Source organism: Hypanus sabinus, chromosome 12 (genome assembly GCF_030144855.1).
Source record: "Hypanus sabinus isolate sHypSab1 chromosome 12, sHypSab1.hap1, whole genome shotgun sequence".
In the NCBI taxonomy this organism is placed as follows: domain Eukaryota; kingdom Metazoa; phylum Chordata; class Chondrichthyes; order Myliobatiformes; family Dasyatidae; genus Hypanus; species Hypanus sabinus.
The window spans coordinates 54614085-54641546 of NC_082717.1; the positions used below are offsets into that span (position 1 = coordinate 54614085).

The 27462-nt window shown below is 36.9% G+C and overlaps 1 protein-coding gene across 4 annotated transcripts in view; it reads right to left on the reverse strand.

Moving 5' to 3' along the window:
- LOC132402897 (girdin-like) overlaps positions 1 to 27462 on the reverse strand; it is a 284694-nt gene that overhangs the window by 80305 nt on the left and 176927 nt on the right. For all 4 annotated transcript variants that reach the window (XM_059985972.1, XM_059985971.1, XM_059985970.1 and 1 more), the window contains exons 15-19: positions 20806 to 21876; positions 19816 to 19943; positions 17405 to 17546; positions 10972 to 11148; positions 8615 to 8776 (exon numbers count right to left, since the gene is read on the reverse strand). In XM_059985972.1, the coding sequence (XP_059841955.1) occupies positions 8615 to 8776; positions 10972 to 11148; positions 17405 to 17546; positions 19816 to 19943; positions 20806 to 21876 (1680 nt within the window). The remainder of the gene's footprint in view (positions 1 to 8614; positions 8777 to 10971; positions 11149 to 17404; positions 17547 to 19815; positions 19944 to 20805; positions 21877 to 27462) is intronic.

Sequence of the window (27462 nt, forward strand, 5' to 3'; positions counted from 1 at the left end):
TTTTAAATGGTCTAGTCACCATTAAATTGCATTCTAAATAAAAATTCTTCCTCTATAATTAAAACAGTTCAGATTTAACTGGGGAGGGGAGAGCTATTGTAGTACTCACTGATGATTCCTGCATAAGCTCAAAAGAATTGCCATTTGGAGTTTCTGCAAGTGCAAATGGCACCAACAGGAGCTTGGGCCTGTTCACTAAGTAAGTACCCATTGTTCATCACCTTAACCATTTGGATTTGACAAATGATAAAGGAACAGAATAAAGGTAAATTAGAATAAAATCAAAACAAAAATAGAAGTATTGTCTGGGCTAAGAAAAAAAATGAAGAAGATAGTATTTAGATAATTACTGAAAGAAAAATCTTGTTTTTTTTTGAATATTTGAATTATAACATGCGGTTTCAAAAGTTTCTTTTTGGATGCAGATATTAATTGGTTTTACTATAACAACTAATTAAATCAATGGGAAAAAACTACAGATGCTGGATGTCTGAAATAAGAACAGAAAATTGTTACTTTAACAACCATTACATTATTAAATGCACCTATCATATAATTATCTTTTTTAAGTTAATGGGACAAATCCAGAAAATCTTATGATCTACAGGAGGTTAGGGTCTTATTTTCATATATGTAATGGTCTAAGAGTGAAACATAAGTTGCAACATAGGGGATTTCATAACTCACAGGATAAGACTTTTTTGTATTCAGTTGCTATACATATTATTCATGGAGAACACAACTATCCTTATTCCTGTAATATTCTGGGTCATTGGATCCATTAAGCAACGCATGGTTTGAAGCCAAATTGTATTATTGTTATGAATGAAAATGTGTTATTATTCAAAATAAAGAAGATAAATTTACACTCACAAGTTTCCCTTGCCCAGTTTTTCCTTTGGTTATATGTTTCTGAGCTAAAAGGGAACAAGCAGCAATATATAGACTGCATCAACAATTGACCATAAATTGCTTGATAGTACCTTCTTCAGCACTTTTTCTAATTTTAGTGCTGAAGATCTGACCCTCAAAATGATGTATCATTCAAGGCAAACAAAAGTGAAGATTCAGAAGAATCTACGGTATTTATTGACACGAAAATCATATCAAACCAAAGAGTGCTACCATTAAGGTATGCTTTTGACCACAACACCCAAGGGGATTAAAACATTTTGTAAATACATAAAAACAATTGTTCTTCTTCAGTAAGATTCCTTAATATAATAATGAAGAAAGGTAATCAATCTGAAAGTCTCTCTCCAAGACCTGATGAGTATTGGCAAAATTTTTGGTTTAATTGTAAATTCTCAGCATTTGCAGTATTTTAATAAAATAATTTTCATTTGGATTTCAGACTCTCTGTAACTTAGGAGGCAAAGGCAAAATTGAAAGCCAGCATGACAAACCCCCACAAATCTCCTCCACAATCTCCATCAGCACAGGTCCACTACAAGGCTGTTTGCTTAACCCCCTGCTCTACTCACTTTATACTTATGACTGTGAGGTTAAGTACAGCTCCAATACCATATTTAAGCTTACAAACAATACCACTGTCATTGGCCGAATCAAAAATGGTAACAAATCAGCATATAGGAGGGAGATTGAAAATCTGGCTGAGTGGTGCCACAACACAACCTCTCACTCAATATCAACAAGACCAAGGTGCTGACTATTGACATCAGGAGAAGGAAACCAAGGTCCCTGAGTCAGCCATCATGACAAGATCAGAGGTAGACAGGGTCAGCAACTTTAACTTTCTTGGTGTTCAGAGGATCTGTCTTGAGCCCTGAATGTAAGTAAATGCAATTATGAAGAAAGCATGTTAGAGCCTCTACTTCCTTCAAAGATTGTAAAGATTCAGCATGACATCTAAAAACTTCGACAAACTTCAATAGATGTATGGTGGAGAGTATATTGACTTGTTGCATCACAGTCAGATGTGGAAACGCCAATGCTCTTGAACGGAAAATTCTATAAAAAGTAGCGAGTATGGCCCAGTTCATCATGGATAGAGCCCTTTTGAACCATAGGGGATAACTTCACTCATATCATTATTGAAATGTTATCACAACCTATTGACTCACTTACAAGGACTCTTATCTCATGTTCTCATTATTTATTGCTTATTCATTTATTATGATTATCTTCTCTTTTCTATTTGCAGTTCGTTGACTTTTGCACATTGGTTGTTTGTCCATCCTGTTGGCTGTGGTCTTTCATTGATTCTATTGTGTTTATTGGATTTATTGTGTATGATCACAAGAAAAAGAATCTCATGCTTGCAGCTGGTGCCATATGTGTACTTTGATAATAAATTTACTTTGAACTTTGAAACCGATCAGAAAAAATATATTAAAAAGATGCATTTGAAAAGAAATGTCAGCTGCATGCACCTTTCAATCAAGCGGCAAAAATATTTAACTTAGGTCAAACAGCAGGATTTATTTCTTGCATCCCTTAACATCTAAAAAAAATATTCATCTAAGGATCTTATAACTCCATAAGACAAAGGAACAGAATTAGGCCATTCAGCCTATCAAGTCTGCTCTGCCGTTCTATCACAGCTGATCCCAGACCCCAGTCAACCCCATAAACCTGCCTTCCTGCCATATCCTGACAGATGCCCTGATAGATCAGGAAAGGATCAACTTCCGCCTTAAATGAACCCACTGACTTGGCTTCCACCAGTCTATGGCAGAGCATTCCACAGATTCACTGCTCTCTAGCTAAATAATTAATCTTTACCTCTGTTCTAAAAGGTCACCTTCAATTTTGAGACTGTGCCCTCTAGTTCTGGATACCCCTAACACAGGAAACATCCTCTCCACGCTATCCTGTCCTTTCAACATTTGGTAGGTTTCAATGAGATCCCTCTGCATTCTTTTAATTTCCAGCTAGTATAGGCCCCAAGCTGCAAAACGTTCCTAAATGTTAATCCCTTCATTCCTGGAATCATCTTCATGAACCTCCTCAGGACTCTCTGCAATGACAACTGTTGACAATACTCTATGTGTAGCCAGACTACTGTCTTATAAAGGCTCAGTATTATCTCCTTGTTTTTATATTCTGTTCTTGAAATAAAAGTCAACATTACATTTGCCTTGTTTACCAGACTCAACCTGTAAATTAACCTTCTGGAAGGCTTGCACGAGGAATTCTAAGTCCCTCTGCACTGCTGATGTTTGAACCTTCTCCCCATTTAGAGAATAGTCTGTACCATTGTCCTTTTACCAAAATGCAATATTATACATTTCCCAACACTGTATTCCACCTGCCACTTTTTGGCCCATTCTTCGAATTTGTCTTAAGTCCTGCTGCAATCGCATTGCTTTCTCAGCACTACCTACCCCTCCACCTATCTTCGTATTATCCACAAACTTTGCCACAAAACCATCAATTCCAGTACTGACAAACAATGTGAGAAGTAGTGGTCCCCATACTGACCCCTGAGGAACACCACTAATCAATGGCAGCTAACCAGAAAAGGCCCCTTTATTTTCACTCGCTGCCTCCTGCCTGACAGTCATTCTGCTATCCATGCCAGTATCTTTCCTGTAACACCATAGGATTTTATCTTGTTTAGCAGCCTCATGTGTGGCACTTTATCAAACGCCTTCTGAAAATCCAAGTAAATGATATCTACTTCCTCTCCTTTGTCCACCCTGATGGTTACTTCCTCAAAGAACTCTAACATTTGTCAGGCAAGATTTCCCTTTACAGAAACCTTGTTGACTTCGACTTATTTTATCATTAGTCTCCAAGTACCGCAAAATCTCGTCCTTAATAATAGACTCCAACATTTTCCCAACCACTGTGGTTAGGCTAACTGGCCTATAATTTCTTTTCTTTTGCCTTTCTCCCTTCTTAAAGAGTGAAGTGACATTTGTAATCTTCCAGTCCTCCAGGACCATGCCAGAATCAAGAGATTCTTCAAAGATCATGAACAATGCATCCATTATCTCCTTAACAACCTTTCTCAGGACTCTAGGATGTGTTTCATCTGGTCCAGGTGACTTATCTACCTTAAGACCTTTGAGTTTGCCTAGCACTTTTTCCTTTGTAATAGCAATGACACTCACTCCTGCTCTGTGACACTCACGAACCTCTGGCACATTGCTAGTGTCTTCCACACCGAAAAAGGTATCCAAAAAAGAAATCTACCATTTCTTTGTCCCCATTATTACCTCACCAGCATCATTTTCCAGTGGTCCAGTATCAACTCTCAACTCCCTTCTATTCTTTATATAACTGAAAAACTTTTGGTATCTTGCTTTATATTATTGACTAGTCTTCCCTCTTGTTTAATCTTTTTCCTTCTTATAGCTTTTCCAGTTGCCTTTTGTTGGATTTTAAAAACTTCCCAATCATCCAATTTCCCACTCACTTTTGCTACCTGATATGTTCTTTCCTTGGCTTTTATGCAGTCCTTAACTTCCTTTGTCACCCACGGTTGCCTACCTCTGCTATTTGAGAACTTCTTCCTCTGTAGGAACTATTCCCACCTCTGCTCTGCTGTCATTCCTGCCAGTATTCTCCTCCAATCCACCTCGGCAAGTTCCTCTCTCACGCCTCTGTAATTCCCTTCATTCTACTGCAATACTGATACATGTGAGTTATGCTTCTCCTGCTCAAATTGCAGTATGAATTTAATCATATTATAATCCCCTAAGGAATCCTTTACATTAAGCTTCCTAATATGTTCTGGGTTATTAGACAACACTCAATCTAAGATAGCCTTTCCTTGAGTAGGCTCAAGCACAAGCTGCTCTAGAAAGCCATCTCGTAGGCATTCAACAAATTCCCTCTCTTGCAATCTGACACCAACCTGATTTTCCTAATCCCTTTGCATATTGAAGTCCCCATTACAACTGTGTAATTATCCAATACCATTCCTTCAAAGTGGTGTCTTTTAAATTATTGATGGTCAAGAATTACTAGAGAGCTGCAGCATAATCAAACTTGCATGGCAACAAACTAATTGTTCAAGATAAAAGTCAGAGATTGTGGCAGCATTGAAATTTCATATTTTTTAAAATTCCCTGTGCTAGTTTGGAAACCAATACCTTAGGTATTAGCATAACAATTAGATTTTCAAGCTATCAAAGCTATCTCTTTCCAAGATAGAAATGAAACGGCTGGAATTTAATGCTAAATCTTGTACAAGGGAGCTGTTACACTTCTTCATTTTAGTAGGCCTACTGATGCCCTTAATGTTATGTATGCTCTTTAGCAAACATAACATTTACAGTCATAGTGTCATACAGTTCAGAAACAGGTCCTTGGGCCCATCATTTCTATGTCAACATTTTTGGTCACCTACACTAATCCTAGGGTTAGCGCTATTCAAATATTGTTCCAGTCGAGTCCTCTAGGGAAGAAATCGTGAGTAATTTCTGATAAAATTGGCATTTATACTGTTCTTGCCTCTGCTTGGTTTCAAGCTACTCAGACTCAATGACTTGCCATGTAATGATCGTGCCCCAACACTGTGGTTCCACCAACCAAAATGTAGGTAGTAGTTTTTTTTTCCAGTCCTGCTGAAGGGTTTAGGCCCACAATGTTGACTGTACTTTTTTTCCATAGATGCTGCCTGGCCTGCTCAGTTCCTCCAGCATTTTGTGTATGTTGCTGGGATTTCTAGCATCTGCAGATTTTCTCTCATCGGGGGTAGTTAGCATCAGTGTTATTAATGAATTGCTATATTCTTCTTAACTTTATCCCTCAGCATTTCAAGGATGGGTAGGTTGAAGTGTTATCAGCTGCCACCAATTTCTGTATTCACTGCTTCAAATCTTTTTTCTTCCTAACCATACACTTCAGAGTCAGAATCAGGTTTAAAATCAATGATATATATTGTGAAATTTGTAATTTTGTGGCAGCTGCACAGTACAATACATAAAAAAACACAAAATACTGTAAATTACAATAAGTACACACACACACACACACACACACACACACACAAACATATAAAATTAAATAACTAGTGCAAAAAAGGAGCAAAATAGTGATGTACAGTACTATACAAAAGTCTTGGGCACATATATATAGCTAGGGCACTTAAGACTTTTGCACAATATTGTAGTAATTTTATGTATAGCACTGTTCTAATGCCACAAAAAAAACCAACAAATTTCATGACATATGTGAATGATGATAAACCCAATTCTGATATGGGTCTCTATTGTGGTCTCAGAGAGGGAAGGTGACAGGGAGAAGGGAGGAAGCGAGAAGCACCAGAGAGACATTGCTTGTGTCTCAGTACTGAGTGTGTCTGATCCAGTGCCCCCCCCCCCCACCCATTCTCTGCCACCTGACCCACAACCCACCCGCGATGCTCCACCATTCCCAACATCCTTCGCTCCCGCCAGACTTATAAACTCACTCTCCATTCCAGGTTGATAATACAGTATATATATATATGTGCTTAAGACTTTTGCACAGTACTGTAATGTTCATGAGTGGTTCATTATCCATTGAGAAACCTGCTAGTGAAGGGGAAGAAGCTGTTCCTAAAACATTGAGTGTGCGTCTTCAGACTCCTGTACCTCCTCTCTGACAGAAGTAATGAAAAAAGAGCACATTCCGACTGACAGGAGTCCTTAATGATGGATGTCACTTTTTTGAGGCATCACCTTATGAAGACATCATCATGAGGAGTTGACTGAGTTTGCAACCCTCTGCAGCTTTTTCCAATCCTGTGCAGTGGTCCTTCCATACCAGACAGTGAGTGATGCAACTGTTAGAATACTCTCCAAGATACACTTGTGGAAATTTGCTGAAGTCTTTGGTAATCACCTTCAAGATGGTGGTGCGACGCAGTCTGCAGCAGCCTCTCCGGATTTGATATCTGTTATTTGTCAAGTGGAATGCCATGCACAACCCTAATCTGATGAAAAAACAGATGTGGGAGATGTGGGATGTGGGAAATCTCCAGGAAGGCCTTCTTCATTGCTGCTGCTGCTGTGAGGTCCAGATCTCTGCTGAGAAGAACAGGCTCCCAGTCCTTGGGGTCGCATTGCCGGTGGCTGGTGGCGGGGGCGTCTTAATACGCTTGGCAGTGGATGGTGCTCGGAGAAGCTGTGCCGGAGGGGATGGTCAGAGGCTTGGAGGTTCGATGGACTCGGAGTCCACTGCGGTCAGGTCGCTTTCAATGTGTGCTGTGTCTGTGAGGCTGGGTTCAACGGAGCTTTCATTGTGTGCTGCGTCTGTGAGGCTGAGTCGGGCGGTGCCATGGAAGTCCATAGCGGGGATATTCCCTTCTGCTGCCAGCGTGGGATGACAAGTCTATCGGGATCCTGAGGACTTGTGTGAAACTGTGTGGTGGTTTCTTTCGAACTTATAGTCTTTTAACATCTTTGGACTATTTTTACCATGCCCATGGTCTGTTTTTTTTTTATCAAATTATGGTATTGTTTGCACTGTTGTAACTATGTGGTTTTGTGCAGGTCTTGTAGCTTTAGTTTTTGGACTTGTTTGTCTGGTGGGTTTGGAGTTCCTTTCCGGGGAACGCGCTAAGAGGGTAGCGTGATATTAATACGCAGCAGCCTCTCTGGACTCTGGATTGGGGATTGCCCAACACTATGTGCATTTTCTGGTGTAGTCTATTTTGTCATGTGCTTTGTTGATATCATTCTGGAGGAACATTGTCTCATTTTTTAACTGCTTTGCATTCGTGGTTTTTAAATGACAATAAACTGAATCTGAATCTGAATAATATACCATATGTCCTCAAACTCTAAATGAAATATAGTCATTGGTGTGCCTTTGTCATTGCATCAATATGCTGGGCTCACGATAGATCTTCAGAGATGTTAACAACTAGGAACATGAAATTGCTCACCCTTTCCACTGCTGACCCCTCAAAGATGACTGGTGTGAGTTCCCTTGAATTCCCTTTCCTGAAGTCCACAATCAATTCCTTGGTCTTACTGACATTGAGTCTTCCCTCCCTCCATCATATTTCTCTTTTCGCCAATTTCCTTCTGAATTGGTCCACATATGACCCCTACCTTCTAATCATTCTTGACTTGGCTACAGCCAATTAGCAGAACCTGTGCTAACTCTGACATGAATGTAATTGTTTTAAATTACTGCAGTTGGTTTGAAATTCCATAACATCACTGTATCTAAATTGACAGAGATCAAGTGAAAACAAATTTACATTTTGTTGTTGCAAGGATAATAATTTTTTTCAAACTTGACTTCTGGCTTGAAAGTTGATCTTGAGAGGATTTTTATCTGATAAGACTTCTGAGGGGTAGTTAAAATAAACAGGAATTCTCAAGTTTACAGATTAATCTTATTTCATCTCTGAATTATACAAAATGCTTAGTTGAATGGATATGGATAAATAATGTTACAGAATAACCCAGAAACTGATTCTACAAGAGTTTCAAACTTGTAAATAATATTCATCTGAATATGAAATGTTCCTGTGCAACAGAAGATGCTGATGAATGCATGGACTGTAGATTTATACTAATCTGTGAAATGTCTCAGTCCAGTTCCATCAAGGAAAGCATTAATGCAAAAATATTGTTAGCATATAGAATAGTTTTATGCAAACCCTTCATAATTCATTGACAAATAAGCATTAACAATAGATTCTGACCTGCAACTTGGCATTCTCTGTCTGCAAAGAGGTATTGTGCACCTGCAATGATGTTGTCTGTTTCTGAAGTGCAAGAATTTGTGATTGCAAGTTGTTATTCTGGGTTTCCATCTGTTTCAGTTGTGTTTTCAAGGCCTGTTTCTCTGCTTGAAGTGTTGCATTCTTTGAAAGGGGGAGAAAAAGTTTTAATTAACTTCAGAGAAGAAGTGCCTCCAGCATTCTTTATTTCAAAACCACTATTTTATGCAAATTACTTTGGTGTCATTCACTTAGTAATTTCTTTTTCATGTAACATACTTACAAATATTGTACATTTAGTAAAATAATATTTTGTAATTTTTTCAGATTCAGAGTTGAAAATTATTTCTTTTCCCTTATTTTGTAGCTCTGATCAGAATGTTTATAAATGAGTTTTTGCTAAAATAACACTTCCATAAATAGCCACCTTCACAACAGTTCAAAAGAATTCATATTCTTCACAGTGACAGATTCATTGAAAAAGTAAATACCTGGTTAATTTTCAGCTGGATATAAGGCCGAACCAGTTGTGATTGACTGCTATCATGAAGAACTTAAATTACCATCAATTTCAAGTACATTTTCCATCATTCAATGTGCTAAACAGTATGCTGTCTTCCATTCCTGCATGATGAGCTTCCAAATTCATGAACTTCCCATCACTTTCAAATCATCCACCTCCAGGCTATTGTTCCATTCACCTCCAGACTTGATTATCACACAGCATTCCTATCATTACCTTCTAACAACATGAACTCATCCAGAACTATTTTACAACTGTTTCTGTTTCTATCCCTTACTGTTACCCTTGGAGTTCCTATAGCCATCAATTTGGTCCTCTCCAATTAATCATCAGAATGCTATCCTGCAACAGCATCAGCCAAGAAGGATGCTTATTCCACATACTATTAGTTGATCACTTTCTCCCTTGACTGCTTTACTGTTTCTGGGGTTGAGAACGATGGAGGTATTGGAAAGGCATCTGTATTGGAAAGATTTCATCTTTGTCTTTCTGTCAAAATGTCTATTTATTCACCACTGATTTTATCCCCTTAGATTGAATGGGATATATGCCACGTTGGCATCGTACTTATCCCAGAACTGATTTTACAGCCTGTGTTTTCATCCTCACTGAGATAGTCCATATCTGTTTCAAGCCACGTATGCAAAGTCCTCTCGTCTTACAATTCCCATAGATCAGCATTCCTCTACTTTCAGCTCTTGTGCTTCTGAGATTTTCAATGCTTCATCATTGGTAGTCACACCTACACATATCAAGTCACCAGCATATGGAGCTCCCAGTTACTCTGCCCCCTTTGAAAACTTAGTAAAATCCACCTGAATATAGCTTTCAGTTATATATCCTAATATCATCTTGTTCAGCATGGATTATTCTTTTTGCCAGATCATAAACATGAAGTTGCTTTAAAGGTTCTGCCTGTATTTGTTGTTCCTGTATGTACTGAAATTTTAAAATCATTGTAACTCTTAATACTCTGAATAAAAATTAATTCTGGCAGTGAGGAATCAGGGTGGAGTGAGTGGAGAGATAGCTCATAGTCCAGTCAGTAATTACAATCTAATTTGTTTTAGAGATATTGGCGAGGGAACAAATATTCATTAGGACATTATAAGAATTCTTCTGTTTATCTTTCAGTGATGCCAAGGGACTTTCAAATTCAGTAATATTGAAAAGCACACATAAACATTATCCTAAATATAGTTACTGACAATTTATCTGCTTATCATCTGCAACTGATATACCAATCTAGAATATGTAAAAATGACAAAGTAATATTGCTTGATCACAACCCTAACTGCAATTTGATATTTAAAGTCAATCATCTTCCCCATCTCTCAACTGAAGAAAAAAGAGCACTTCAGTATAACACTAGGTTCAATGTCATCCACAGAACCAAAAAAAGAGAAAATATTTGCCCAAAAGTAGAGTTAGTATGAAGTAACATCTTAATGAATAATTTTATATTACTTTTAAATATATCATTACACAGAATGGAAAAGGTAACTTGGTCTAAAGATTCTGTGCTGGCTCCTTGCAAAGCAATTCAAACATTCCCCATCATCAAACTTTTCCAGTAATGAACAAATGTTTTTTTCTTTCCTCAAGTATCCATTCAATTCCCTTGTAAAAGAAACTAAATGTGCTTTCACCATTCTTTAAAATTATGATTAATTATTGTAGAAATTATTTATTTCACAATTACCTCTTATTTTTCTGTTAATCATCTTACTAAATCAAAGTTCCAAGTTCAAATGTAGCAATGTTTTACTTAAACAGCTTGAAAAATGGTTTTAGTCCAATATTAAAGAACACTTACATTTCTCTCAATTTCGATAAGCCTGTCTTTAACCTTTAATAGCTCCCGAGTTACTTCTTGGTTTTCTTGCTCCCATTTATTTGTCGTCTGAATTTCCTCAATTGGCTTATGTTGGAAATTCTGCATAGTTTTTTCCTCTTCTTGTCTCTGCTTGAGAGCTTCGTAATTTTTTTTCACCTTTGGCAATAGAGGTAAAGAAATGCATTGTGTAGTTTTACCTAGTAAGGATCATTCTGAAGTGCCCATTAACTTTAAAAATAATGTTTCTTTGCATTAGATTATTCTATCAATTTTGTTGTTGGTGTAATTTTTAAAAAACTATTATTGCTTTTTCCAAATTACATTTCTGACTAAACAACTACGTTCACTTGCAAATTACTCATCTTCACTTTGGACAGAACTTTATTTTATTTTATGGAAATAATGAATATTAATTCAGACCACCACAAAAGCAATCTGTTTGTCAGCTGGTTATTTGAATGCATTATATATAGACAGTGCCTATAAAAGTATTCACCCCCAACCCCCAGACGTTTTTGTGTTTTATTGTTTTACAACATTGAATCAGTGTTGTAATTTGGCTTTTTTTTATATTGATCGACTTTCACCTCAAAGTGAAAAAAAATCTTTACAGAGTGATCTAAATTATTTTCACATATAAAACACAAAATAATTGATTGCTTAAGTATTCACCCATTCAATCAGTATTGGACCTTTGGCAGCAATTACAGCCTTGAGTCTATGTGGATAGGTCTCCATCTGGACTCTGCAATTTTCCACATTCTTCTTTACAAAACTGCTCAAGGTCTGTCAGATTGCATGGGGACTGTGAGTGAACAACTCTTTTCAAGTCCAGTCACAAATTTTCAATTGGATTGAGGTCTGGACTCTGACTTGGCCACTCCAGGACATTAACTTTGTTGGTTTAAAGCCATTCCAGTATAGCTTTGGCTTTGTGCTTGGGGTCATTGTCTTGCTGGAAAACAAATCTCCCAAGTGGCAGTCTCTTGCAGAGTGCATCAGGTTTATCTCCAGGATTTCCCTGGATTCATTCAGCTGCATTCATTTTACCCTTCAGCTTCACAAGCCTTTAAAGGCCTGCTACAATGAATAATCCCCATCACCATGATTCACTGTAGGGATGATGTATTTTTGATGATGGGCAGTGTTGGACTTATGCCAAACATAGCATTTAGTCGAGCCAAAATGCTCAATTTTGGTTTCATCAGACCATAGAACCTTCTTCCAGCTGACTTCAGAGTCTCCCAAATGCCTTTTGGCAAACTCTAGCTGAGATTTCACGTGAGTTTTTTTTTTGTAAGCGTGGCTTTCTCTCTGCCACTCTCTCATAAAACTACAGCTGGTGAAGCACCTAGGCAACAGTTGTTGTATGTGCAGTCTCTCCCATCTCAGCCTCTGAAGCTTCTAACCCTACAGTTGTCATAAGTCTCTTGAAGGCCTCCCACACTAGTCCCCTTCATGCATGGTCACTTAGGATGGCCTGCTCTAGCAAGATTTACAGCTGTGCCATGTTTTTCCATTTCTTGACGACTGACTTAACTGTACTCAAAGGGATATTCAGTGACTGGAAATTTTCTTATATCCATCTTCAGACTTGTGCTTTTCAAAACCCTTTTCACGGAGTTGCTTGGAGTGTTCTTTCGTCTTCATTGTGTAGTTTTTGCCAGGATACTGAATCACCAGCAGTTGGACTTTCCAGATACCTGTGTATTTTCACTACAATCAATTGAAACACCTTGACTGCACATGGTGAACCCAATTTAAATAACCGTATGACTTCTAAAACAAATTGGTTGCACCAGTAATGATTTGGTGTGCCATATTAAAGGGGGTGAATACTTATGCACTTATATCTGTAACTAATTTAGATTGCTTTGACATGAAAGAGTGTTTTTCTGTTAATCAGTGTAAAAAATGCCAAATTAAATCCACTGTAATTTAATGTTGTAAAAAAAAAATTCCAAGGAGGGTGATTATTTTTTTATAAACACTGTGCTAAGGTGAACAGGACTTATCATGATAAGTGGAGAACATTCCACTTGCGAGAAACCATCTTTTCATACATCATGGAGGTCATAATTTCAAAGTAAATTTATTATCAAAGTGTATATAAAGCATCATATACAATCTCGAGATTTGTTTTTTTGTGGGCATACATAGTAAATCCAAGAAATACAACAGAATCAAAGACTACACCCAAGGACTGACAGACAACCAACATGCAAAAGACAACAAACTGTGCAAATACAAAAGAAAAAAGAAATAATAAGTAAATAAACAATAAATATTGAGAGCATGAGATGAAGAGCCATTGAAAGTGAGTCCATAGGTTGTGAGAATAGTTTAATGATGGGCTGAATGTAGTTATTCTCGCTGGTTCAGAAGCTTGATGGCTGGGGGTAATAATTGTTCTGGAACCTGGTGTTGTGGGTCCAGAGGCTCCTGTACCACTTTCCTGATGACAGTAGGGAGAAGGGAGCATACCATGGGTGGTGGGGCTCCTTGATGATGGATGCTGTGTTCTTGCAGCAGTGCTCCATGTAGATATGTTCAATTATGGAGAGGGTTTTATCTGTGATGGATTGGGCCATCCTACTTTTTGCAGTATTTTTCTTTCAAGGACATTGGTGTTCCCATACCAGATGAAAGTGCAACCAGTCAATATAATCTCCACCACATATCTATAGAAATTTGTTAAAATTTTAGATGTCGTGCTGAAACTTCACTAACTTCTCAGGAAGTAGAGGTGCTGCTGTGCTTTCTTCGTAATGGCACTTACATGTTGGGCCCAGGCAGATCCTCTGAAATGATAACACCAAGGAATTCAGAGTTGCTAACCTTCTCCATCTCTATCATCTGATGAGGACTGGCTCATGGACCTCTGGTTTACTCCTCAAGTCAATAATCAGCTCCTTTGTCTTGCTGACATTAAGTGACAGGCTGTTGTTGTGGTACTACTCAGCCAGATTTTTAATCTCCCTCCTATATGCTGATTCGTCACCATTTCTGATTCTGTCAATGACAATGGTGTTGTCAGCAAACATAAATATAGCATTGAAAGTGAAATTAGCCTCACAGTCATAAGTATAAAGCAAGTGAGCTGTGGGCTAAGCAAACAGCCTTGTGGTGCACCTGTGCTGATGGAGATTGTGCAGGAGACATTACTACCAATCTGAACCGACAGGGGTCTGCAAGTGAGGAAATCAAGGATCCAATTGCACAAGGAGGAATTGAGGCCAAAGCCTTGAAGCTTACTAATTAATTTTGAGGAGATGATAGTATTGAAATCTTAGCTGTAATTGATAAAGAGCTTCCTGATGTATGTATTTTGGTGTTCAGATATTCCAGGATTGAGTGAAAAACCAATGAAATGGCATCTGCTGTGGATCTATTGTGCCTGTAGACAAACTATAGCTGATCCAAGTTGCTTTTCAGGCCGGTGTTCTTTCATCACTAACCCCTCAAAACACTTCATCACATTAAGTGCTACTGGATGCTAATCATTGTGGCAAGTAACCACATTCTCCTTAGGCACTGGTTTAATTGAAGCATGCCTGAAGCAGGTGGGTTCTTCAGACTGCTGAAGCAAGAGGTTAAAAACATCATTGAACACTTCAGCCGGTTGATCAGCACAGGTCTTTAGTACTTGGTCTGGTACCCCAACCTGGCCAGATGCTTTCTGTGGCTTCACCCTTCTGAAGGATGTTCTCATATTGGTCTCAGAGACTGAAATCATAGGGTCATTGAGAGCTCTAGGAGTCTGTGAAGGTTCCTCCATGTTTTGATGGTTAAAGTGAGCATAGAAGGCATTGAGCTTATATGGGAGCAAAGTCTTGTCACCAGTGTCACTTGGTTTCCCTTTCTAAGAAGAATAGTGCTAGCATTCAAGCACTGTCACAGTTGCCTGGCATCCTTCAGTAATTCAAGTTTGGTCCGGAATTACCACTTAGTACATGAGATGGCACATGAAATATGTCAGGTTCATGCAACGGAATTCCTTGCTCACATGAAGCTCACAGAGTAATCAGTATACATAATCACAAATACAATAAATATAGTAACAAGTGAAAAAATAGAATGATGCGAAGTACGGTAGTGAAAACTGAGGCAGTACAAAAATTTAAATTAACAATGATGGTAAAGGTATAATTAATGGTTTGAAAATGTGGCAGTGCCACCTGAAAGAGGATGTTGAAGAGATGGGTGGGATTCAAAAGTCTGATAGCAGTGGTGAAGAAGCTGTTCCTGAGACTGGTCATAGAGCTGTTAAAGCTTTTGTATAATCTACTAAAGGCAGAAGAGAGAAAAAGGAATGGCCAGGGTGGCAGCAGTCCTTGATGATGCTGTAAACCTTTTTATGTACCTCATCACAAAGTTAGACTGGATGGTAGAATGTGATGAAACTATCATGGCAGTGTTTTCTTCTCTCTGTAGGTTTGTAGAGATTCACATCATGAATCTAGTTTTAAGCAGGGAACTGATAAACTATCTCTGCACAGTGAAATCTTTACCAAATTACTGTATGTGTAGCTACATTTGCCATTCAAATAAGATAGCTTAATTTCATATTGATTTAAATGCTGAGCTTCCTGAACTAAAGGAAGCCCATGAAGCAGACACCATTAAAAACCATTGTCAACAAATTCACATGATGCAATCTAAATCAGACCCATCTTTCTAGAGCACATCTTTCTCCACCACAGTAAAAGCTACTATAAAACAGAATCCAGTGTGCTTATACAGAATAAGAATATATTCTGCAAATTTGATTGTTCAATGTTCTTACCTCTGCCTTCAACCAATCTTGATGTAGTTGAATATTAATATTAAGATAATTTCTTTTCAAAAATGTGCAAGATAGTTCAGTAAGAGTAACTTACTTGCAAGGCTACACTGTCTCTCTGCCAATAGCTTTTGCCACTATATTTGCATCTTGTGTTGGGTAGAAAGATCAACTGTATTATATATGAAACTACTGGACATATTCACAGTGGTGATGAATAATGAAATTCATTCATAATCTATCAAAGGCATGGTCATGTATTCATTGTTTTGACTTAACCCATTGAATTATTTTTTGAGTAGACAGAGACATATTTGTAAAATGTCCACTGTTTTGCATTTGCTGAGCAGGAGCAGGGTGTAATTTTTCCTTGAGGACCATTAGTTTGTAAAGGTGAGAACCACAGTCCACAACATTATATTTGCAAGATGGGTTCATTGCTCTGCAGGATCCACACACTCACTGGATTAAAATCCCAGACATCCCACCTCTCCCGGAAGTTCCAGGAGTCTCCCGCATATTGATAGCAGCTCCCTGATGCCTGTAAATTATATACAATATCCTGGAAATCAATTTTTTTGAAAGCGAGTGAGCGGGAGGGAGAGGGAGAGAGAGAGAGAGACAGATGTAGCAAGAGAGTGTGAGAGAGAGCATCCTGATTGGTTTCTTTTTGTGCTAAATAGACCTATCAGTTTTCTCTGTTAGCAGGCTTTACAGTCAACCGATCTCTCTGTCTTTCATTGTCAATCAGTTCAGTTTAGTGTCCTGCAGCACCATGGCAGAGTGTTCCAAAAAAAGAAAATATAAAACGTACTTCACCCCAGACTACACTAAAATGTACCCCTGCCTAACAGGGGTCAAAAATAATGACAGTGTTGCTCGCTATCATTATTTTAGAAAAACTATTTGCATTAGCATTGAGACTGCCAACAAATACCCAATAAGGAATATATATATATTTTTTTATAATGTGTGTGTGTGCACGCGCGCACGTGTGTAAATAGCTTCAATATGTGATCAAATAAATTGTGTTTTTTCATAATCAAATGTCCTGTATACATATACCCTTGGAGGTCGACCGGGGAGGGCGGGGGTATGGGGTTGCAGGGGGCAGGGGTGGTGGCACTACCTCCCTGAAATGAGTTTTTGCAGGGTGGAATGTCTGACATCCTGTTGCAGATGAGTCACTTTAGATGGAAAACCATTCTCTTCACCAATCAGAAGGTGCCTCTGATAATGTAAAACATCAGAGCCTAGAATGCAGCTTGCCTCTACAGGGTTCCAGATGCTCAAATATACACCTCTTTTGAACAACTTCACTGCAGTCTTTATTGCAGATATATCAATATACAAGTGGAGACTCATCTACAGTAATTAATATAGCAACTGGAAAAGTCTGAACACTGCCTGAATTATTTTAACAATAGTTGCTGTTCAAAGAATAGAAATTGTGCTGGCAAGTATTTTGCTCATTCACTTGCATAAATGTATTCACTTATATTCACTTGCATATCGTAGTCTATGTCTACGATAATAATAATTGGATGTACTTTAATGGTTAACATTTTGAAAACAGGTTTAGTTATTGTTTAATGTGCCTGAGAAAATTATCCTTCATGGGTGTCTTACCGTCTTTAGCTCCTGACGTAGTTGTTGGTTTAAATTTGTTGATTCTTCTAAACGCGCTTCAAGACTGGCAATTTTTTCTTCTTTAATTTCTAGAGATTTTTTTAGTGTGCTTTCAAGTTTTGATTCCAAAAGTTTATATCTACTGGAAAGTAGAAATTGAAATGGAAAAATGTTATGTTTGAATAACAGTAGGATGAACTCAGTTATTTAAGTACTCTGTATTTTTCCATTGAATTGTTACAGGAATAATTGAAGCCAAGTTCCTGTGGCAGAGATATTATTACTTTCCTTGACATGTACGCACTTGATTCTATTATCATGCAAATACAAAAAATATTTAAGTGATTCGAGAGTTATAGCACTCCTTCAAATAGGACCTTCAGGCAAATTACTTTGTCATTTTGTGTTCCCAAAATTGGGTTAATATCTAGCAAAGAGGATAAATTAATTAACTGAGAAGTTAACTTACTTTACTGGATAATAATTTACCATTACATTCTTATGGTTCATGTATAGGCACCCATTGAAACTGCACTGAAAAAAATGTAAACCAATCTCAATTTTCTTAAGTTATTAGGGGACCATGATTGCAGCTATTACACTAGAAAGATTTCAGATGTTGTCAGAACCTCTTCCATCTGCGAGTGTGAATGCGAATGACGTAGGTAGGTAGAGAGTTCCAAGAGGTAGTGCTAGAAGTGTGCTCAGAGATTAGCATGGGAGAAGTGTGTGTAAATTTGTGGGACATTGGCAACAGTACTGGGAAAGGAGTCAGCATGCTTTCTTTAAAGGGATATCTTGCCTGACAAATCAGTTGGAATTTTTTGAGAAAATGACAGGCAGGATAAACAAAGGAGAGTCAATGGATATTGTTTAGTTGGATTTTCAGAAGGATTTTGACAAATGCTGCACATAGGATTGATAAACAAGGAAAGAGTCCATGCTATTAAAGGAATGATATTAGCATGGACAGAAGATTGGCTGACTGGCAGGAGGCATAGAGTGGGAATAAAGGGGGTCTTTTCTGGCTGTCTGCTGATGACTAGTGGTGTTCCGCAGGGGTCAGTGCTGGGAACACTTCTTTTCATGTAAAACATCGATGAATTGGTTGATGGAATTGGTAGCTTTCCAGCCAAGTTTTCAGGTGATATAAAGATAGTTGGCAGGCCAGGTAGTATTAAGATAGGAATCTAAAAATGGTCTTTGACAGATTGAGGGAATGGGCAAAGAAGTGACAGATAGGATACAGTGTAGGGAATTGTATGGTCACGCACTTCAGATTAGATTATTTTCTAAGTGGTAAGAAAATTCAAAAATCAGTGATACAAAAGGGACTTGAAAGACCTCATGTAGGATTCTCTAAAGGTTGACTTGCAGGTTGAGATGGCAGTAAGGAAGATAAATGCTATGATAACATTATTCTGAGAGGTCTAGAATACAAAAGCAAGAATGCAATGCCGAGGCTTTATAAGGCATTGGTCAGAATACACTTGCGAGTATTCTTAACAGTTTTGAGCCCCTTATCCAAGAAAAGACGTGCTGTCATTGGAAAGGGTCCAGAGGAGGTTCACGAGAATGATCCTGTGAATGAAGGGGTTAAAGTTTGAGCAGTGTTTGATGGCTTTGGGCCTGTACTCATTGCACTTTAGAAAAATGAGGGGTGATCTCACTGAAACCTATCAAATATTGAAAGGCCTAGACAGAGTGGACATGGAGAGGATGTTTCTAATAGTGGGGGAGTGACCAGAGGGCACAGCCTCAGAATATAAGTCCAGCCCTTTAGAACAGGGATGAAGAGGAATTTCTTTAGCTAGAGTGTGGTGAATCTGTGGAATTCATTGCCACAGATGATTGTGGAGGCCAATCATCATGTACTTTTAAATGTTCTTGATTAGTAAGGACATCAAAGGTTACGGGGAGAAGGTGGGAGAATGGTGTTGAGAGGGCTAATAAATCAGGCATGATTGAATGGTGGTGCGAACACAATGGGCCAAATGGCCTAATTCTGCTCGCCTTATGGTCTTATCCACATCTAGTCACTCAGTTTCTGCACCTTTCAAGGCAGTGCAATTTCCAGAATGCAAATTCTTGACTAACACTGGCCATGTATGGATTTTTAGCAGCAACAGGAGTGAAAAGTAGATAATAATAGGTCCAAAAATTCCATAATGATGAACAATACAACAAATAATTTGGTTAAAGTAAGTCTAGTTTTACTTTGTTCAGTACACATGTATTAGTTTTACTTTGTACAGTACACATGTATCGTTAGTTTATTTCAAAATTAAAACAGACACAAAATAAAAATCAGTAGTTTCATTACTGTGCATCTACATTTTTATTTGATGTATTGGGATTTAATACGAAAACTACTACCAGTATTAGCAATGGCAAATTTTCAAATGTTTTACCTATCATCAGTGGTTTGTTCATCATGAAGGAGACGCTCCTTGTTTAATCCAATCTTCTCCAGTTCATGAGTGAGTTTTTCCAAGTCATTGCTCATTTGCTGGGTATATAATTTCTCATTTACAAGTTCCTGAAAATATCACATCATTTAGCTGCTCTTCTCAGATCCACCAACTATTAAATTTTTTAATTTGGTAATTATTATAAAAGGTACTCAATAATATTTGAAAGACTAATTAACAAATTAGAACACACAGCTCAGTAATTTGAGTCATTTATTAAACCAGCAGCTAAACTTGAAATAACAAATATCATGTTTACATTTGCCAGAAAATGAAGATGTGCATCTATAAGAAACGATATAGAGCACTAAAGGAAAATGCTGTCACTTTTATATTTGATGTCTGAATAGTGACGCATGACACAAAAGAATGACACTAAGTCCTCATTATCCATGAGCAATCGATTGGGACACAGGCTTCTCCCAGTTAACAAAATACATGGTTATCAGTAACATTTACATGGTTAATTTATATTTAACACTCATTAAATAAACATAAATATGCCCTATAATATTCTAAAAGTATTAACAGTACTAATAAACAATCATTGTGTAAATATTGACGAATCCCTCCATGACACGCCCATACTCATCTGTTCTTATACACTCAAATATCTCCCAGATTGCAGAATTCCTAACTATTGTCCCTTAAAACTTTGCAAGGTCTGACTTGAACATGCTAATACCTTCTTGTGCAAGTTGGTTAGGAAGACAATTGCACCAATACAAGTTGTCTGTTTTTTTAAGAACAAAATTTCATATTTGACTAGTTTTATTATAACTCAATAGTTGCTTCTTCAGTTTACCAGTATTTAAACTATTCAACTGAGAGAAGCAAATTTGTCACTCTTTTTTTACTCACTATTTCCATTTTTGAAAGCAGTCTGATATCTACTAGGACTTCCCCAATTCACATAAAAATATACCTTACCTCTCTTAATGTCACTAGAGTCTTCTTATCAATAGTTGCTTGTTTAACTAACTCTTTATTGTCTTTTTCTAAATCTTTCAGTCGACCATAAAAGTCTTTTAATTTGTTGATTTCTTTTGTTAGCAATTTATTCTCTTTCTCAAGGTTAGAAATTGTCATATTGTTTTCATCCAGTGTGGAATCCTTGATCTCAGTCTGTTGACGCAATCTCCTATTTTCCTTTTCAAGCTGCTTTTTGTCTTTCTCCAATTGGATAGCTTCCTGCTCCAAAAGTTTGTTCTCTTTTTCTAGTTGCTGTAGCCGTTTGCTGGAGATTTTTAGCTCTTCCAGATTTCTTTGCAAGCTCTGATTTTCTGTTTCTAAGTCTTGTAGCTCATTTTCCAATTGATTAATCTTCTTGCTGCTATTTTCAAGAGCCTTTTGGAGTCTCTGATTTTCTAAGTCAAGTCCCTGATAGCTTACCTCTAATCGTTCAGTTTTCTTGTTACAAGCTTTCAAAAGTTCCAGACTCTTTTTTAGCTGCTCTTTTTCATTTTCCAGTTCTTTATTTTCCAATTCAAGTTGTGCTAACTTGACACCACTGGATTTCAAGTTCTCCAGTGTCCTTCTTAACTGCAAATTTTCATCCTCAAGTTGGTTGTTTTCTTTTTCTAAAACATCCAATTGCACAGTAAGATTTTTCAGACTATCCAATGTCTTTCTCAGCTTATTATTTTCCACTTCCAAATCAGAGATTTCCTGCTCCAAGATATCTATTTTTTCACATGTGATCATTAGACCAGTAATCTTCTTTTGCAGCTGTTCATTTTCTCTTTCTAAGCGACTCAAAATAGCCTCAAGCTCTTCTGCCCTTTTTCCTTTTTCTTTATAATGTTCTAACTCCTTTTGGATTTGCTTTTTTTCAAATTCTACTTTGTTCAGTTTACTGCTGGTTTCCTTAATAGATTCATGGAGGATTTTATTTTCTTTCTCAATGTCTTTCACTCCAGCTTCTACACTTATTTGTGTGCGTTGTCGTAAGGATGCAATGGTATGATTTAAGTGCTCATTCTCTTGTTCCAATACTTTAATCTGGAACATAAAAGTGAAATGGGGAAACTCACTTTAAACAAAATATCCAGATGACTATCACAAAGAGAAAAAATGCAAAATCATGCAGGATACTTTAAACTTAAAAAGTTACATTGATGTTATGGGCATCATTGAATCATGGCTGAAAGATTATAGCTGGGTGCTTATCGTCCAAGGGTACACATTGTATTGAAAAGACAGACAGGTAGGTAGAGGGGGTGGTGAGTCCCTGATGGTAAAAAATAAAATAAAATCATTAGAACAAGGGGACATAGGATCGAAAGGCATAGAATTGTTGTGGGAAGAGCTAAGGGACAGAAAGGGTAAAAAGACCTTGATGGGAATTATATACAGACCATTGAACAGTGGTAAAATATGGTCTACAAATTAGAATGATAGAAAATGGATATAAAAAAAGCAAAGTTACGATAGTCATGGAGGATTTCAATATGCATGTAGATTGGGAAAATCAGGTTGGTGCTGGATCCCAAGAGGAAGAACTTCTAGAATGCCTACAAAATGGCTTTTTAGACCAGGTCATGGTTGAGGATTGGGTGTTGTGTAACAAACTCTATTTGATTAGAGAGCTTAAGGTACAGGATCCCTTAATGGCCAGTAATCGTAATATGATAGAATTTACCCAGCAATTTGAGGAGAAGAAGCAGCTAAAGTCAGATGTATCAGTATTACAGTGGAGTAAAGCAAATGATAGAGGCATGAGAGAGGAGCTGGCCAAAATTGATTGGTAGGGAACACTAACAGGGATGACATCAGAGCAACAATGGTTAGAACTTCTGGGAGCTATTTAAAAGGTGGAGGATAGATACATCCCAAAGAAGCAGTATTCTAAAGGCATGATGATGCAACCGCAGCTGATGAGAGAAGTCAAAACCAACATTAAAGCCAAAGAGAAGGCATATAATAGAGCAAAAATTAGTGGGAAGTTGGAGGATTGGGAATCTTTCAAAAACCAACAGAAAACCAACTATATTAGTCATAAAGAAGGGAAAGATGGAATATGAAGATAAGCAACCCAATAATATTAAAGCGGATACCAAAAGTTTCTTCAGATATACGAAGTGTAAAAGAGAGGCAAGAGTAGATATTGGACCACTGGAAAAATATGCTGGAGAGGTAGTAATGGGGAACAATGAAGTGCTGAACAAACTGAATAAGTATATTGCATCAGTTTTCACTGTGGAAGACACTAGCATGGTGAAATTTGAGTGTGTCGGGTGTAGAAGTGTGTGAAGTTTCCATTACTAGGAAGAATGCTGAGTCAGCGGGAGACGCTCATGGAGTGAGTACTGTTTTGGATTCGCTCCATAACCTTTACTTTTTTTTTAACCTTTGATCACCCTTATTCAGCTTATTTTTACCTATACCGAAAGTTTCTTTGTTAATTTTATTTTTGAACTTACTGCCAAGAGTTTGTTGTGAACTTTTGAAGATATGCAAACAGAAATGTTTCTCAGGTCTAAGGGACGAGAACCTGGACGCAATCCGAACGGTAACAGAAAGAAGCAGGCTCCGCCACAACAAACTCAATTAACATGAATTGTTTATGGAGGTTTTGGACAAAAAATTTGATCAACTACAATTTTTTAAAGAAGATATAAAGGCTTTTCAAGAGTACATGGTTAAGACGGATTCAGTAATTAACCAGCAACAAGCTCTTATCGCGTCTCTGCAAGAAGATGCTCGGAAGTGAGATTTGACTATTGAAAAACTGCAACAGGATTTAATTTCAACCATTAAGCTGATGGAAGCCCTTAAAGCCAAGAGTGATGATTTTGAGAATCGGTCCAGAAGACAGAACCTACGTATACTTGGTCTTCCAGACGGCATAGAAAAAGATGACCCTTCGAAATATTTTGCTCAACTTTTAAAAGAAGCGTTTCCAACGATTTTCCCGAATAACCCTCCTTTATTGGATCGGGCACATAGAATTCGGCGCCGATCACCAAGTGCTACAGACAAACCTTCGGTTGTAATTGTCCGGTTCCATTATGTACATGGCAAAGAACAACTTATACATGCAGCTCGTTGGGCAGGAATGGTTAAATTCCGAGATTACTGCTTCCATCTGGTTGAAGACTTTAGTCCTGACCTTTTAAAAAAAGGCTTCTTTTTAAACTGTTGATGGCTGAATGTTATGAGAAAAATCTGAAACTTGCGCTTCTATACCCTGCGAAGCTTCGAATCTCTCCGTTGAATGCTCCATGCCAGGTTTTTCTTTCAACTTCATAAGTGAGAAATTATCTGGAGAAGAACTTCCCTACTGCTATAGACACCACTCTCTAATAAATGAACGATTCTGATCATTTAAGATCGATTTCTTAAACCAGAATTAACCTCTGGTTATTGGTGTAGGTTCATCCTATACTTTATACTTTAGTTAAAGTGTGTTTTCGTTATATCAATTGTATATATCAATTATATATATTAACTCTTTTTTGACTGACAATGGAGTTTTTGATGTTTGGAGATTTCAGCATCCTAACGACAAAGAGTTTTCTTTTTTCTCACATGTTTATCACTCTTATTCGAGAATTGATTATTTTTTGTAGACTCTTGTTTTATTCCATTGGTAATTGGTTGTAACTATGATATTATAGCTATCTCTGATCATGCTCCATTATTACTTTCTATGAAATTTACGGATACAGCTTCTAATACCAGACAATGGCGATTTGACTCTACCTTATTGCAAGACTCGGACTTTATAAAATTTATGAAGGAGCAGATTGACTTCTTCTTTTCAACTAAATCTACAGATGATATCTCCTGCGGAACACTTTGGGACACTTTTAAAGCGTATATACGTGGACAGATTATTTCTTATTCTGTCGGTTTGAGAAAATGTACTAAGATGGAAACTCTTTTGTTGGTTGATAAAATTAAAGAGATTGATAAGAAATATTCGATTGCTCCTCGTAAGGAGCTTTACAAACAAAGGGTTGAACTTCAAATGGAACATAGTTTATTACTTACATCCTTGATTGAAAATCAATTAATGAAAACTAGATCTGATTTTTATATACATAGTGATAAATCTGGTAAACTGTTAGCTAGTCAATTGAAGAATGCTTTGGTTAAACGTCAAATCACTAAGATTTGTCAGCAGAATGGGAATTTGACAGTTAATCATGATGAGATAAATAAGGCATTTCAAGACTTCCATACCTCCCTGTATCAATCTGAATTTCCTCCGGATCATAATACCATGTGTGATTTTCTTGGGAAATTAAATTTTCCAAGATTATCATCTGATGATCTTTCAATATTGGATACTCCTATTACAGATGTAAAAATTAAAGGGGCTATTTCCTCAATGAATTCTGGGAAAGCACCGGGTCCAGATGGTTATACAGTTGAATTTTTAAAATTTTTTTCCGCTACTCTTTCCCCTTGGTTATGTAAGGTTTTTGAGGAAGCCATTAGATTGGGGAATTTGCCACAATCTTTTTATAGAGCTTCCATTTCTCTAATATTGAAGAAAGATAAAGACCCTACTAACTGTGCATCCTATAGACCAATATCTTTATTGAATGCAGACTCCAAGATTTTTTCCAAGTTACTGGCATCTAGATTGGAGAAGGTATTACCCAAAATTATTTCAGAAAATCAAACCGGTTTTATTAAAAATTGCTATTCTTTTTTTTAACATTAGGAGATTATTGAATATTGTTTATACTCCCTCACATGACATTTCAGAATGTGTGATTTCATTAGATGCGGAGAAAGCATTTGATAGAGTTGAATGGCCTTACTTATTTAATGTGATGGAGAAGTTTAATTTTAGTCCGATATTCATATCGTGGATTAAATTGATTTATCATACTCCAGTAGCCTCAGTGTTTACCAATAATCAAAGACCTCCCTTTTTTCGCCTATTTCGGGGCACTAGACAAGGATGTCCTCTTAGTCCATTACTACTTAACATTGCCTTAGAACCTTTGGCAATTGGCATCAGACAATCACAGGATATTTTGGGTATTAATCGTGGGACAGACATTCATAAGTTATCTTTGTATGCAGATAATTTATTACTATTCATTTCTAACCCTGAGAAATCTATCCCAGCAGTTTTATCATTATTGGCTCAATTTAGTGACTTTTCTGGGTATAAGTTAAATCTTAATAAAAGTGAATTGTTTCCTTTGAATAGACAGGTCCCAATTTATGGAAATTTAGCTTTTAAATTAGTTAATGATTCTTTTATTTATTTAGGGATCAAAATCACAAAAACCATAAAGATTTATTTAGATTTAATTTTTTACCCTTAATTGATCAGATTAAAGGTTTGTTTACTAAGTGGTCACCATTATCTTTATCCCTAATAGGTAGGATTAATGCTATTAAGATGGTTTTTTTACCTAAGTTTTTATATATTTTTCAAGCGATACCAATTTTTATTCCGAAATCTTTTTTTACTAATGTTGATTCAAAAATTTCCTCATATATATGGCAGAATAAAAATCCCAGGTTAGGTAAAATATATTTACAGAAGACAAAAAAAGAAGGCGGGTTAGCATTACCTAATTTCAGATTTTATTATTGGGCAGTTAATATTAGATACTTGATATGCTGGTTGAAAGATTGGGGTGGATCTTTTGGCCCTCGTTGGGTGAGTTTAGAAATTAAATCTGTATCAGCTTATACTCTGGGTTCTATTTTAGGGACTTCTCTCCCTTTTGCTCTTTCTAAATTGCCGAAACGAATTGACAACCCGATAGTTAAACATACTTTACGTATATGGTTTCAATTTTGGAGATTTTTTGGGTTGACTCAATTCGTTTTAAATAGTCCTATTGTATCTAATTGTTTTTTCCACCCTTCCATTATAGATCAAGCTTATTCGGCTTGGAAAACTAAGGGATTACTAAGATTTTCTGATTTATTTTTGGACAATTGTTTCATGTCTTTTGAGCAATTATCCAACAAATATAACTTGCCTAGATTTCATTTTTTTAGATATTTACAGATTAGACATTTTTTAAGTTCTGTACTCCCTACATTTCCAAATTTTGTGCCTTCAGATATTTTGGAGAGTTTATTTGAATTAGACCCTTTTCAAAAAGGGCTTATTTCAAGACTTTATAATATAATTATGAAGATACGTTCAGAGCCCCTTTATAAGACCAAAAAGGATTGGGAAAGAGAGCTTAACCTTATTATTTCTAGTGAGAATTGGGATAGAATTCTTCAATTAGTTAATACATCATCGATATGTGCCAAACATTCATTAATACAATTTAAGGTCGTACATAGGGCCCATATGTCCAAGGATAAATTAGCTCATTTTTACTCTTATATTAGTCCTATCTGTGATAGATGTCAATCTGAAATTGCGTCTTTAACTCATATGTTTTGGTCTTGTTCATTTTTGGAGAAATATTGGAAAGATATTTTTGATATTATTTCTGTGGTTTTGAATATTGATTTACAACCTCATCCTGTTACCGCAATTTTTGGTTTACCAGTGTTAGACTCACTGCATTTATCTTCTTCTGCCCGTCGAATGATTGCATTTCTAACTCTGATGGCTAGAAGATCTATATTGTTGAATTGGAAGGAAATTAA